Here is a 13524-nt window from a genome sequence, read left to right on the forward strand (position 1 = left end):
AAACCCAACATTTTTTTTGACCGGACGCTTCGACTTTTAAATCTCACCACTGCTCTATTCTGATCAAATTCCCACAAATGCAACCACATTCTGCCGTTTTGACACACGTACTAAATCAGGTCTGTTTTATGTAGTATTTTGCTCATTTGGAATAGACTCACTCAGCGACCCGGTGAGGCCTGATTGCTAACAGGCCACTGCCGGGTGCTCCTTCCTGCCTCTTGACAGAAACCACAAGAAAAGACAATGAAAACCTCTCGCTCCTCAATTGGGGCTCTGACAGTGACTGAAGGTTTCTCCCCCCCTCATGCAAGCCTCTGATCTCCATTTTCTCTTGATCTGCGCTCGAGCTTTTTGGTCTTGGGGGGCTTCCAGACTGATATTTCCCATCCAAGTTTGAAGGATGACCTCATGAGCTTTGCAGCTGCCATCGCCATTCTTGCACGAGTTAATAGGAACATTATGGCACATCTGGAAAGGAGTAGTTCGCACTTTCTCTGCCTGTTCACTACATTTGATCAGGTTTGGTATAATCCTGATGAATATCGTGCGGACAAAATGCACTAGTTCTCCGAAATCCATACCAAACATCACCGTTCTGTGGCCATTCTCTTTGAACAAGGTGTTTACTGCTCTGTACTGAAAAGCCAAGAATTAGTTCATGCAGACAGGTGTTTTCCAAGTCGCCAATACCGTTCCATGAAAAATAATGCTTCACTTGGTTCAGCCATAACACATAAAAATAGTATGTTGACTTTGTTGACTCAAAGAAGCCTTAGTTTCATTCCAACTAAGGGCTGCATTCTGTGTGCAATATTCATGTTTATTCAAGTTTCTTTTTAGTTTGTCCAGTATTTTTTTTACATGGTGGGGTCGGAATGGCAGTGTAAGGTGATGTGAAATTGCAAAATGTTGGAATAAACAAGCACATTTTAATCTAGAATACATGTACCTCTTCTCTCACCTTTGATAGTGATAGATGCCTAATTCCTGAATAGGAAGCCCCCCGCTCCAAAAAGGTTTGTAAAATTCCACCATAATTCCATCTGAGACTTACTGACATCTATTACCATCAATAGCACTGTAACGTGATCATTCCCAGTTCAAATTGCGTCACTAATTGGCCAGAATCTCACAAAAGTATGATATTTTCGGTCTAAAATGTAGTCATGAAAACACGTTAAGGAAAAACACTTTTAATGCACAAAGAAATACATGACTTCTAGTATCGCATACTAAAATATAATAAAATAAAATGTAAAAAACAACCTTAGCGTATCAGTATATATGTTGATAAAATAAATAGTCATTGGCTGCATTTAGAGTGAAAGCTTAAACGTTTTTCAAATAAGAAGAACATCTTCTGCCACAAAGTGGACTTGGACCACTAAAGGATGGGAGCTGTTAGGGCTGATTACAAAATGGTTGCTTGTTGGCTGCTTCTCTTTCCAGGATAAACAATGTGTCTGTACAAAGTGCATTAGTTCTACTGAATCCTGGCTCTAAATGAGCTCTACTGACAACAGTCATCTTGTCAGTCATGATGACACGACATGAAAACAGCTTTTCCCACAGTGGAATAGAACCCGCCGCCCACCCCCATTCCGTAATGATGCTATCTGTGCTTTAAGGCCGGATTGTTGTTAAGTAGTACTGGAATTGTAGATCATTAAAGTGAAACTGAAGGCGACATCACAGGCCCAATAAAAGGGTTCATATAGAGAAAAGAAATTCATTGTGGTACCTTTACTTTCATTCATTCATACATTCCTTTTCTGAACTGCTTTATTCCTCACTTGGGTCGCAGGGGGTGCTGGAGCCTATCCCAGCTGACTTCGGGGTCACCCTGAATCGGTGGCCAGCCGATCGCAGGGCACTAGGGGACGGACAACCATTCACACTCATACCTAAAGACAATTTAGTGTCCAATCAGCCTATCATGCATGTTTTTGGAATGTGGGAGGAAACTGGAGTACCTGGAGAAAACCCACTCAGGCCCGGGGAGAACATGCAAACTCCACACAGGTGGATCAACCTGGATTTGGAGCTCTGAGGCCGACGTGCTAACCAGTGTAGCGTGGTATTCACGCTGTGATTTTTCAACCACTGGGATTGTGTTTTTTTCCTTAGAAAATTGGTTCCCTGTTGTATGCAAATATGTTTATATTTGATGTCTATCGCAGTCATTGGTCTAGGTAAGAGTTGGAACCAGGTTGGTTCAGTTTGGTCCACAGCAGCTTGTTGCAATTGACTTGGTGCCCCAAAAATATTTTCTCTCGAAAAACCGTCTACCCTAATCTTGCCCACCACATAGAACATGACACAAAAAAAAAATTATAATAATCAAGCAAGCGACAGAGCGTAATTGAAAAATCGCTGGCACGTTGGGGCACTCGTAAGTCGAGGTACCACTCTAATATATATTCAGCTCCCTCCAATGTGTTGAGATGAGGGAGAACATGGATTGAATTGAATTGAATTGAACATGGCATATCCAATGTTTGAGTCTCTATAGAAGCCAAATCCAGCTGCACAGAGCAGGTCCGAGGACCACCAACAAGATGGGTGTCAGCCTCTCGCTCCCGCTAGTGTCCAGCTGAACTTGTTTGCCATTTACCCCCGAACCGTAGCGAGCGGGGGCCTGCGCCTCAGCCTCGCTGCAAAGCGTCAAGGGAGCTTGAAAGGAGGTGGCTCTCCTCGACGGACGGTCCGGACTGGAACCGTCCGTCGGCCTTTCCCCGACATACAACAGCGGGTGTCTCCCGTGGTCCAGCTCCACCTTGAAAAGCTCGTACTCCTTATGCGGCAGCTTGATGCCGAGTACCGTGCATCCGTGCGTGGAGCTCAGATCTTGCTCCACTCCAACCTTCCACTCTCCGGACTGACCGCACTTCCCCAGCTTTGTCCTGTTCAACAACTTTGCCGTGGACTCGTCTTCAGCCGTCACCCTCGCCTCGGTTACCTTGAAGACAAACTCCGTGGCTCCCGGTACCTTGACCGAAGGGTTTCCCTGAGCGTAATGACCCGAAGCCTTTAGCGTAAATGTGTTCTGGGTGCACAGAGAATCAGAGTAGTGGCGGTAGATTCCTTCCCACGCGTGTTGCTCTGGATCAAAATGGAACTCTCTGGTTAAAAAGAGAACGGTGGGACGGGTTTCGCACTGCTGGCTAAACCAGTGGCCGGCTAGGGAAACGGGGGGGTGCGTTTGGCGGGGCAGAACTGGAGGGTGTTGTTCGGTGGAGCGGTACACCAGGGCGCACACTGGACAGGGATGGATATGATGCTGAAAAGATCAAGGAGTTTTTCATTAGTTTGAGTTTGATTGATGTATTTAATATTAAGGAACATATTTATATTCATGTTAATGAACATATATATGTAAATATGTCAGATTGTAGCCGATGGCTATTTTCCATCTTTAGTCCCTTGTGTGGGTTAAAGAAAAACGATAACACATACTAGACACACATAGCACAGTTTTTTAGACAGCGTTGTGATCGCAATTTTGTTCGGCTAATAGCCAGGCTTTAAGATGATTGGCGAAGAGGTTCAGAGATGGGGGTTCACGTGTCTTCATCTGTATTGAGTTCCAGGTATGTGCAGCACGAACGGAGAAGGTGCTTTGGCTGAAAGCACTCTTTTCGAAGGGAACTACACAGTCACCTCTAGAGCCAGGCCTTGTTGATGTGTTGGATTTTTTTTGTACAAAAACTTGCAGGGGAGGAGGAGCTATGTGTTGGAAGATTTTGTAAACTAAGGGGGCGTGATTTGCGTATGTCAAGCGTGTTGAGGTCGTTTTCAAAACTCACCATGGCGCTCTGTAGTGGCTGTTGATAGCCTGTAGGTCGGTAGTGAGTTCTTTGGGTCCAGTCAGTGTGTATGTCCCCCAAAAAGAGCCGCTGGATTTTCTCTCCGTGTTGGTGGTGCTGCGTCTCCACCCTCACCAGATCCAGCTCCATCATAGAGAAGCCCATAGCCACGAGGCAGCTCCTTCCGGCCCTGCTATCGTAAAGGTCCCGCGGCTTCCCGGGGACCAGCCGAGCCAGGTGCGGAGCCACACAGGAAGGGGGGAGCCTGGAGGCCAGCTTCTGTTTGGCAGCCAAGCTGTGGACCACCACGGCCACCCCGCTGAGGTGATGGTCCGCTTCCGTGGCTCCGCGAGTGATCCAGGAGGCCTGGCGAAGACGCAGCTTTCCTCGGATAACCAGGGAGTAGGCGGGATTTTGACATCCGCTGTCGGCGTAGTAGTGCTGCATCGCCTGGAAGTGGCGAGTGGGGTGAAACGTGTAGGCGCGGGTGAGGAATTCCGGACCTGCACGAACTTCACATCTGAAAATAGGAGGATAAGAGGTTATCGGCGGAGATCCTGGTTCGATGCTACAATCGTCTGAATGAAATTGCTAAAGCGAGGAGCTCCTAATCGTTCTGCTTTTGGAGATTTCCCTGGGTTTGACAAATGTTTACCTGGTGGACAACCAGGTACCATCCAGCTTTGGTGGACTTTCCGATGTAATTTTCACTTTGTCCTCATTGCGGTTGTAGCGGCAGTTGGCCTGCCATGGCAGGCTTTCGCTTAAGCTGGGGGAAGTAGTGGTCAGCTCCCAAAGTGTGCTCCCCGTCGCAGTCATCAGCGCAACTGGGAAGTAGAAATTGTCATGGTTAGCACGTGATATTGAGATATCTCATCAAGATCCATTTGGCAGTTCTATCATGCGTTGGAATTTGAGGACTAAATCTTAATGTCTACTTTATGAATGATTCATAAGTGATTCCTGTGTTGTTTTCCTTTTTCTATCACAACTTTTGTCTTTTTCCTTACTTGACCTTATTTTACTCTTTTCTACCTCATTTTTTATTCATATTTAGGCCTACCACGCTTATATATTTGAATGTTGATCAGTATGGTGGCGCAAATGAGTTTTAAATAGAAGGACATTGGAGAAGCCTTTATCCTAATGATCTTGCGTGCATACGGTTGCATTTACAACCCAAAGAGAAAGAAGGGAACTCATAAAAGCAGGGTTTACCGAGACAAAATTGCTCACTGAGAGTTTTTATATATTGCGCTACAAAAAAGCGGTTAACCGCAAGTGGGACCACGGCGTAATCTATGCGAGCCCCGACTCAATTTGGAGGAAAAATGAAGGCGGGTTTTGGAGTTCACTTCCGACCCAAAGCAGCATTTTAATTGATTTGCATTTGCACTAAAGCGCCTTCTCATTCAAGTGCGCCTCCTTGTCTCCCGTGCTTCTACAATCACTTCTTCTCACTGACGAGTCTATAAATAACTCCTTCCTGCTGAGGGTCGGAGGTCAACAGCCAGCATGTGATACAGGTGCTGCCTTTGTTGAAGAAAATGAAACAGCTGCAACTGTCAGGCTTTGTTTACAAAGGAAGAGTTGGGAATATTTAAAAAAAAAAAGCTTTAGTGTTGCGGGAGCCTATCCAAAAGGGCAGACTACACCCTAGATTGGTCGCCAGTCAGCCATAGGAAACAGAGAGACAGACAGACAGGCGATTGAACCTCTACACATTCAGGTGGCAAAAACGTGTTTTTTTAAACTCTGATTTCAATGATTTTTTTTTCATTTCAAACAGTCATTTTTTTGCTCTGTGATGTTTCGGAGGCAGAATTCCCATTAAAATTGTGTTTTTTAGTCATTTATTCACATATGTTACAAGTTAGTTGTGTTTTTTTTCCATTTTTTAGAAGTAAAGATAAATAAATTTTAAAAAGCACTCTTTATCACAAATGACAGAAATAAAAATCATGAGGAATAAGCGTAACTGGTGAAATAAGACAAAAAAGGCACCAACAACTTTGAAAAATAGATTTTTAGATCTTTCACATTCTAAATAGGATTTTATTTTATTATTATCATTATTATTTTAAATCCTTCCAGGGCTCTTAACATGTGAAGATAAAATGATTTTTTGTTGTAAACCCTTTCATGTGTTAGTCTGAGGGGAAAATGCTTTTCTGAAAGATGTTATTGTCAAAAAGGCCTTGTAAAGCAAACGATGGCCCTTGTCCTCATTTGTTGAAATCAGGCAGAGTTCAAGTTGATCTTTTCAAAGCGCCGCAGTTCGCCGTTGTTTTTCTAACCCGTGTCATGTGCCCGCCGGGGGGGCCCCTCGGTCAGGCTTTGTTGTCTTTTCATCCCACTTTTATCCATTTAATACTGAGACCTGCATTATTTACGTGAGAGCGCGACGCTAAATGTCGGCTCCTGTCCGCGCATGACCTGTTTTTACGACTGAGTTCGCAGTCGGAAATTGTCAAGCAAAGAATTGCATTGATGCTGCAAAATGCACAATAACGACGAATTGTATGTTATAATTGGCGATTATCTTAGTTACAACATTTAGGAGGAAAAACGATTCCTTTTAAAAATTGTATTTTTTGTTGTAGTTGTTGTCCAATCAGGAATATTTTTTAACCTGAGTCACCTGATTTTGACAATCTGCCAATACCGAGTACCAATCCGATATCTTGGCCATTTGTTCAGTAATTTAGTACATTTTTTGTTATTTTATTTTGACAAAATCTTTTTCCATCTTAGTTATTTTGTTATTTTTCCACCTGATTCTGATCTTCCAAAAATATTACAAAGATATTTTTTTTTCTTATTTGGTTGTTTTGTAGCCATTTGATTTTAAAAAAACATATTTTTTTTTCTTATTTTGTTGTTTTGTAGCAATTTGATTTTAAAAAAAACATACATTTTTTTTCTTATTTGGTTGTTTTGTAGCCATTTGATTTAAAAAAAACGTATATTTTTTCTTATTTTGTTCTTTTGTAGCAATTTGATTTTAAAAAAACATACATTTTTTTTCTTATTTTGTTGTTTTGTAGCCATTTGATTTAAAAAATAATAATATTTTTTATCCGATTTCAATCTTCCTGAATTGAGATGCTCAGGTCAGGCCCAATTTCCGATCATGTGATTGGATTAGGGACATCCCTAACATACATCTGGATTATTTTGTTGCTTGTCGCCCTTAATTTACTAATTTAAAAATTTAATTTACCATTTAAAAACATCAAAATGTATTTGAACTGGGAATCTACTCCAGTCAAAGGCAGCCAATGAGTTAACAGTAAATATTCTCCATTTCTGTAATCCTCAATGAAAGCACACTGATTATTGCGATATTTTCATAAAACGATTAGTCAAGCAAGCAATGGCAAAAATAATCCGCGATTGCTCGACGATCCACATAATCATTTTTGGCAGCCATAAAATACGCCACTTAAATTTTGTTCAGGTGCTCTTAAAAGCTGGAAAAGCACTCGTCGAACATGTTTTCACATTAAAACTGCGGCAATACATTCCCACGCACAGCGTGGTATGCAATTTTTAGGGGAGTAAGACTAGCGTCGTAAATGTTCTTGTTTTTCCTTTCAACAGTTGAACTCCAGCTTGTACATTTCCACGCAAAACACGCATCTGGCAAAAGAAAGTGTTATTTTTGGGAACTAATGTGATAGTACCGAGAAGAATAAGTACATGCTGAGCCGCAATCTTCTTCAGTGTCTGCCGGCCGGGCCCGCGGGGGATAATTAGACATCATTGTTCGCACTGACAAGACTATTTTCAGATTTTGGAATCTGCAAATGCAATCGTGCAAAATTGTCTCGTTTCTGACTTTCTTTCCAAACTGAGCAAGTGGTGACATCTAAAAAAATGCTAAATCACAAGGTCATCACAGATTCTCTGTTTTGGAGAGAAAATGCTACTTTTGTCATTTGTTATTTAAGTTTAGGTGCGAATTGTGTTTGTGGAAGGCATATTTTTGATCGATTTTGCAGTCCGGTTTACAATGCTATTCTACATTAAAACCAGAAAAGGGGGATAATAGTGAAAACACTTATTTTCGCATTTAAGTTGAACAGGAAAAAATGAGCTTGCGATCGAATTACATTTGAATATTTGGTTCTCGTGAACACATTTATTTGATTGAGATTTTGTGGACTTTGTGTAGTGGTTCACTGGCATGACTTTGCTGCAGGCAGCGTGGGATCGATTCCCACTCAGTGGTGGTATGGTTGTGACTTGTATGTCTTTACATTTTTTTGCAATATACCTTTGATTATTTTAATTCGTATAACAAAAATGATGCACTATGATGAATTGAGCTCTCTTGATTGTGATTTATTGACTTTTATTTTGTCACTGCACATCTCTTTGTTCTGCCAAGTATTTTACCAGTCTAAGTCTAAATATGAACTATAGTTGTGAATATGTATTTTTCTGCAATATTACTTTAGGATTATTTTGTTGTTTGTAGCCCTTAACTTTTTCATTGCCATTTGTAGTTATAGACACGAAATCCATTTTAATTGTAAAGTCTGGCAAGTCCATTCCAGTTTGACTGGGTGGATGGCAGCGATCGAATAGTTTCATCTCATTTTCTGAATCGCTTTATCCTCATTAGGGTCACGGGGGGTGCTGGAGCCTATCCCAGCTGACTGCGGGCCAGAGGTGGGGGAAACCCTGAATCGGTGGCCAGCCAATTGCAGGGCACAAGGAGACGCTCACACCCATACTTAGGGGCAATTCAGCGTGTCCAATAAGCCTATCATGCATGTTTTTTTGGAATCTGGGAGGAAACCGGAGTACCCGGAGGAAACCCACGCAGGCCCAGGAGAACATGCAAACGCCACACAGGTGGACGTGACCTGGATTTGAACCCAGGACCCCAGAGCTGCGAGGCCAACGCGCTAACCACTCGCGCCACCGGGCCGATCGAATAGTGAGTTTTTAAAATTCCTGTCATTTTAATGGATTTATTTTCCCCAAAACATAGACCTTTTCTGGCAATGACCACATTGTCGTCCGAAGAATCCAGGTCGTATCATTGGTGGAATTCTTGATTTCCACCACTAGTAAAATTGAGCCCAATGATTTCCTCCCCTAGCAAAGAGTGACCTGACTGCGTTTTCGTTAATTACGTCCCCGCGCGTGCTCTGAGGTCCGCCGGCTCGACCTCGCTTGTCTTCGTCCCCATTCCAGCGCGGCCCCAAAAGAAAACATTCTGCCAGCCGTCACTGGGGCCGGGGGGAGCGGGTTGGATGATTACACCTGGGCAGATGTCTCCTCCTATCCGCCAGCGGGCCGTCACCCCGATGCGAGGGGGCTCCGTAATGTCCGCCTCCTGTTATTCCAACCATTTACCATAATAGCAACATTAGTTCCAGGGCCACGCTCGCCTGCTCCCAGGCAGCCATTGTTCCAAGGCAGCGGCCGTTCAAGAAAAAGAAGAAGAAGTCGTCTCCTTCTTCTTCTTCTTCTTCTTCTTTGAAAACACAGAGCGACTATTCACGAACACGAGCTCATGTTTTCCTTTGAATGCTGACAAATTGCTTCCTTGTGATTAACGGCGGTCTGTGCGTGACACAATCCTGGCCAAATTTGGGGATTCGAATGATCGGGTTTCAGTGCCATTGACAAGGCAAGAGGTGTCCAAGCAGTTTGGACAGGGAGAGTTGGAGGCGAATGTTAGTTGGATTGTAAGTTTGCTTTGTCTACAAGCTTAGATATTTGTACAACATTCCCTGCAAAAAAACTGGGAAGACATTAAAATTAGGAGTTTCACGATGATACAAATTGGTATTCATTTCTCATTTTGATTTAAAAAAATATAGGTCTCATTTATTCATCAAGGACTAGGGTAATGTTATTTATACTTATTATTGTTGCCTAAAACATGAAGCCAGTGTGCACAATTTTCTTTTGCGGGCCACTCAAAGTCACATAGTGGGCCGGATCTGGCCCCAAGCCTTGAGTTTGCCACCTGTGTTCTAGTAGATGGCAATAAATTCAATTCATGAACGTTGCTATTCGTACCACAAGTCACGAACATAGCAATTAAAACAATACATACTTCTGTCTCTTTTTTAAACTTTTCCTAATACTACAAATTTTCACTTCCTACCTTCCTAAAATGGAAAAACCGTTAGTTTAACATTGTGAAGATGCAAAATGGGATCCACTCACCTTGCCAAATCAAGCAGACCCCCCTTAGCGCCTGAGCCGAGCGTCCCTCAAACATGACTCCTTGCTTTCAACAAGCAATTTTTCTCAATCCTAAAACTTTTGAGAATCTCCCGTCAGCGGCGGAAACTGGCTTGACCTCTCACCATGACACGAACTTGCAAGGAGTTGTCTCGTAATCCTCCACCACCGTCTTCTTCTTCTTTTTATCTGTCTTCTTCTTCTTATGTCCACTTATTGGCTTCCATGCTCTGTTAGGAAAACTCTGAGTGGAGCATCCGCAAACGGTGGCTGGCTCCCACTCGATGCGTGTGCAGCAAGTGTGTATGTGAGGAGGAGTAAAATGCCAGAGTGGGTGGAGGCAGTGTGTGTGTGTGCATCCTGGGGTGAGAGAGAGAGAGAGAGAGAGAGAGAGAGAGAGAGAGAGAGAGAGAGAGAGAGAGAGAGAGAGAGAGAGAGAGAGAGGTGCTCTCAACTTCCTAAATGGAAAGCTCGAGGGAGCGCTTAGGCGCTAAAAGGGCAGCGGAGACATGTTTTTTTTTTTGTGGACTTCCAATGATAAAGGAGAGGAGGAGGCTTTTTGTTCCAAATCATTCCCAGATTTTTGGGGATCACCGATTCTGTTATGTCGCCTCTATTGCAAAGAAGTTAAGATGTAGGTGGTGACTGACCAATATCTAAATGTATACGTCATTTTTTTTTCATAATACTGTATTTTCTGGATTATCGATTGCACTTGAGTAGAAGCCGCACCAACCAAACAATTCACAATGGAGAGGGGAAAAATACATGTGTATTTTTACTTATGGATGTCACATTGGAGTATAAGTCGCATTTTTGGCAGGGCAGTTTAGGAACAATACTAGAATGGAGAACAACAGGTGAGCACAACAGTTTTTCAGATGACCATAGCCAAAAAAACCATACCGTATTTTCACGACTATAAGGCGCACTGCATTATAAGGCGCACCCTCAATGAATGACACATTTTATTTTTTTTCCATATATAAAGCACACTGGATTATAAGGCGCCCTGTCTATTTTGTAGAAAATGTAAGACTTTTAAGTGCGCCTTATAGTCGTGAAATACGGTAACAACCCTATACAAAACCACATATAAGATGCACTTGAGTAAAAGTAGTAGCAGACCCTGCGACAAACAATACTGCATTTTTTTTTACCTTTTCATGCACTAAATATGATTTTGTTTGTTTGTTTTCAACACATACAGAGCACACAATTAATTAATTGCCTGCCTTTGACGCTGCTAGACATCCAAACCATGTTGACTAGGAGGGCAATGTAACCCATTAGTTAGTCCCTGTGAGTTGAAATCGAATGGACGTTTATCAGCGTCAATGGCAGCCTATGATTAAATGTGTGAGTAAAAATATATTTCATGCATGAAAAGGCAAAAAAAGAAATCTCCCAAAACATGTTCAAATGCATATTCGGAGATGTCCAGATGTCACTTTTCCTCCACTATCGTCAGTTTACATTGGAGCGCTCCTCCCGTCGACCAAAGTGTTGACGGCGAGGTCTGCGGCTCACGGGGCGCGTCGGGGAAATTCTGGAACAAGATGCCGCTGTTCAATTTGTTTTCCCGGGATGCGTTTGCGCGGCCGGCTGTGTAATTGCACGCTCATTAGCCTCCGCAGAGACAGAAATATGATCCACCTCAACCGTTTTCCACTTATAGCAGGGGTGTCAAACTTAGTTTGGTTCGAGAGCCACGTTCATGCCAATTAGATCTCGGGTGGGCCGGACCAATTTATTTTTGACCATAAAAAGGTAACTTAATGGCACTGAAAGATGAACATCCACAGCCACTTTAAGTGAATTGGACATCTATCAGGGCGGCCCGGCGGATGAGTGGTTAGCGCGTCGGCCTCCCAGTGGGAGACCAGGGTTCAAATCCAGGTCGGTCCACCTGTGTGGAGTTTGCATGTTCTCCCCGGGCCCGCGTGGGTTTTCTCTGGGTACTCCGGTTTCCAAAGACACGCACGGTAGGGTGATTGGACACTCTAAATTGCCCCTAGGTATGAGTGTGAGCGTGATTGGTTGTTTGTCTCGTTGTGTCCTGCGATTGGCCGGCCACCAATTCAGGGTGTCCCACGCTTCTGGCCCAAAGTCAGCTGGGATAGGCTCCAGTACCCCTGTGACCCTAGTGAGGATAAAGCAGTTCAGAGACCTCTATCATTGGCAATAGCGGGCAACAAGTTGATGTTGCATCACTTCCTTGTCATTTAGCGTACTCCCAGGTCATTTCCGGTAAATTTCCTATTGATTTTGTGGGATTTTCTGGGATGCTTCTTGTTCGTTTGTCGGTTCCTGTTGATTTTTAGGCATTTCCAGGTTACTTCCTGTTGGTTTTGGGGCATTTCAAGGTTTGCTATTAATTCGTTGGCTGCCATCGAAGGTGCTGTTTTGACGGAAGGGGGCAAATGAACGAATGTGATTCCGGATAGGAAATTGAGCCAAGTGCAGTAGTGCACGCACTTGAATTGTGTACGGACAGTAGGAATGAGCTACAAAGTGCCCGTCAGGCAGAACCACCCCGTGGACTGAATCGGACCCCCTAGCAGGCCACTTCCGGCCCGGGGACCTCATGTTTGAAACTACTGACTTATAGTAACACATCATGAGTGTGCGATTTTATTAGCCGGGCGGAAAAAGTTCTGACGGCATGTCCGGCACCCTATTAGAGCGCCACATAAACGCCTCAGTCACAGCGATTGTGTTGATTCTACTGAGGTGAGGAAGGCCTTCAAAAGCCTGACTTGGCAGCGGGCAGATGACTGGCGGGCCGACCGCACTGGTGGGCCGACCGCACTGACTGGCACTCCCGCCACTGGCCAAATTTTATTTGAATACGGCACTAAGGCTCGCTTCAGACTGCACAATTCCGATTTGTCGGCATATCGGCTCTTTGTATTTCTTCAATAACCCGAGACCACATTTTCCTTTTGAGGCATTTTGTAACCAAAATATTTCATATGTAGACGAGACGTTCGTAAGTCAAACTCGCAGGTCTGAGATCGAGGGTTCAATCCCCTTCCTGTGCGGAATTTGCATGTTCTCCCCCGTGCCTGCGACCAATTCAGGGTGTCCCCACCTACTGCCCATAGTTTGCTCCAGCACCTCCGCGACCCATGTGAGAATAAGCGACTATTTTACTTCATTTTATCGACTATTTATTCGTTAATTTAGTGTGTTCTTGATGTTTTTTTGCATTTGTTTTCTTAGTAAATTTATATTGTGGATTTTTAATGTAAGGCCAATTCCGTTTTTTTTTTTTATAAACTCGTTATGTTCTTATTTTTTGGGCGTCATTATTTATGACTTGGTGTGAAATGATTATATTTTGACGAATTCGAATATGAAACAATGCCACTTTAGCAAATTGTCGTCGACGTGCGTACGATCTTTCGATCGCTGTCATGGGACATCCATCACCATCAGTGACGCGCAGCGACTTACTGTTAAAAATAAGCAAGAAAACACGCATTTGTCAATCTAATCTGAC

At 43.4% G+C, this 13524-nt stretch overlaps 1 protein-coding gene across 1 annotated transcript; it reads right to left on the reverse strand.

Moving 5' to 3' along the window:
* Window positions 1–1180: 1180 nt before the first annotated feature.
* apcdd1l (adenomatosis polyposis coli down-regulated 1-like) lies at window positions 1181–10331 on the reverse strand. The gene is made up of 4 exons (XM_077603947.1): window positions 10002–10331; window positions 4465–4636; window positions 3810–4329; window positions 1181–3283 (listed from the first exon to the last, which is right to left on the reverse strand). The coding sequence occupies exons 1-4, from the start codon at window positions 10054–10056 to the stop codon at window positions 2510–2512; spliced, it is 1521 nt and encodes a 506-aa protein (XP_077460073.1). The 5' UTR covers window positions 10057–10331; the 3' UTR covers window positions 1181–2509.
* Between the last annotated feature and the right edge of the window lie 3193 nt (window positions 10332–13524).

The sequence above is a fragment of the Stigmatopora argus genome, chromosome 6 (assembly GCF_051989625.1).
Source record: "Stigmatopora argus isolate UIUO_Sarg chromosome 6, RoL_Sarg_1.0, whole genome shotgun sequence".
NCBI lineage: Eukaryota > Metazoa > Chordata > Actinopteri > Syngnathiformes > Syngnathidae > Stigmatopora > Stigmatopora argus.

Excerpts from the sequence above, each read along its gene's own strand:
- apcdd1l (XM_077603947.1), bottom strand. The coding sequence starts at position 10,056 with ATGTTTGAGGGACGCTCGGCTCAGGCGCTAAGGGGGGTCTGCTTGATT. Across the intron at positions 4,330-4,464 it reads GGTACCTGGTTGTCCACCAG|ATGTGAAGTTCGTGCAGGTC; the intron begins GTAAACATTTGT and ends TCCTATTTTCAG. Across the intron at positions 3,284-3,809 it reads AGCCACTACAGAGCGCCATG|CATCATATCCATCCCTGTCC; the intron begins GTGAGTTTTGAA and ends TGATCTTTTCAG.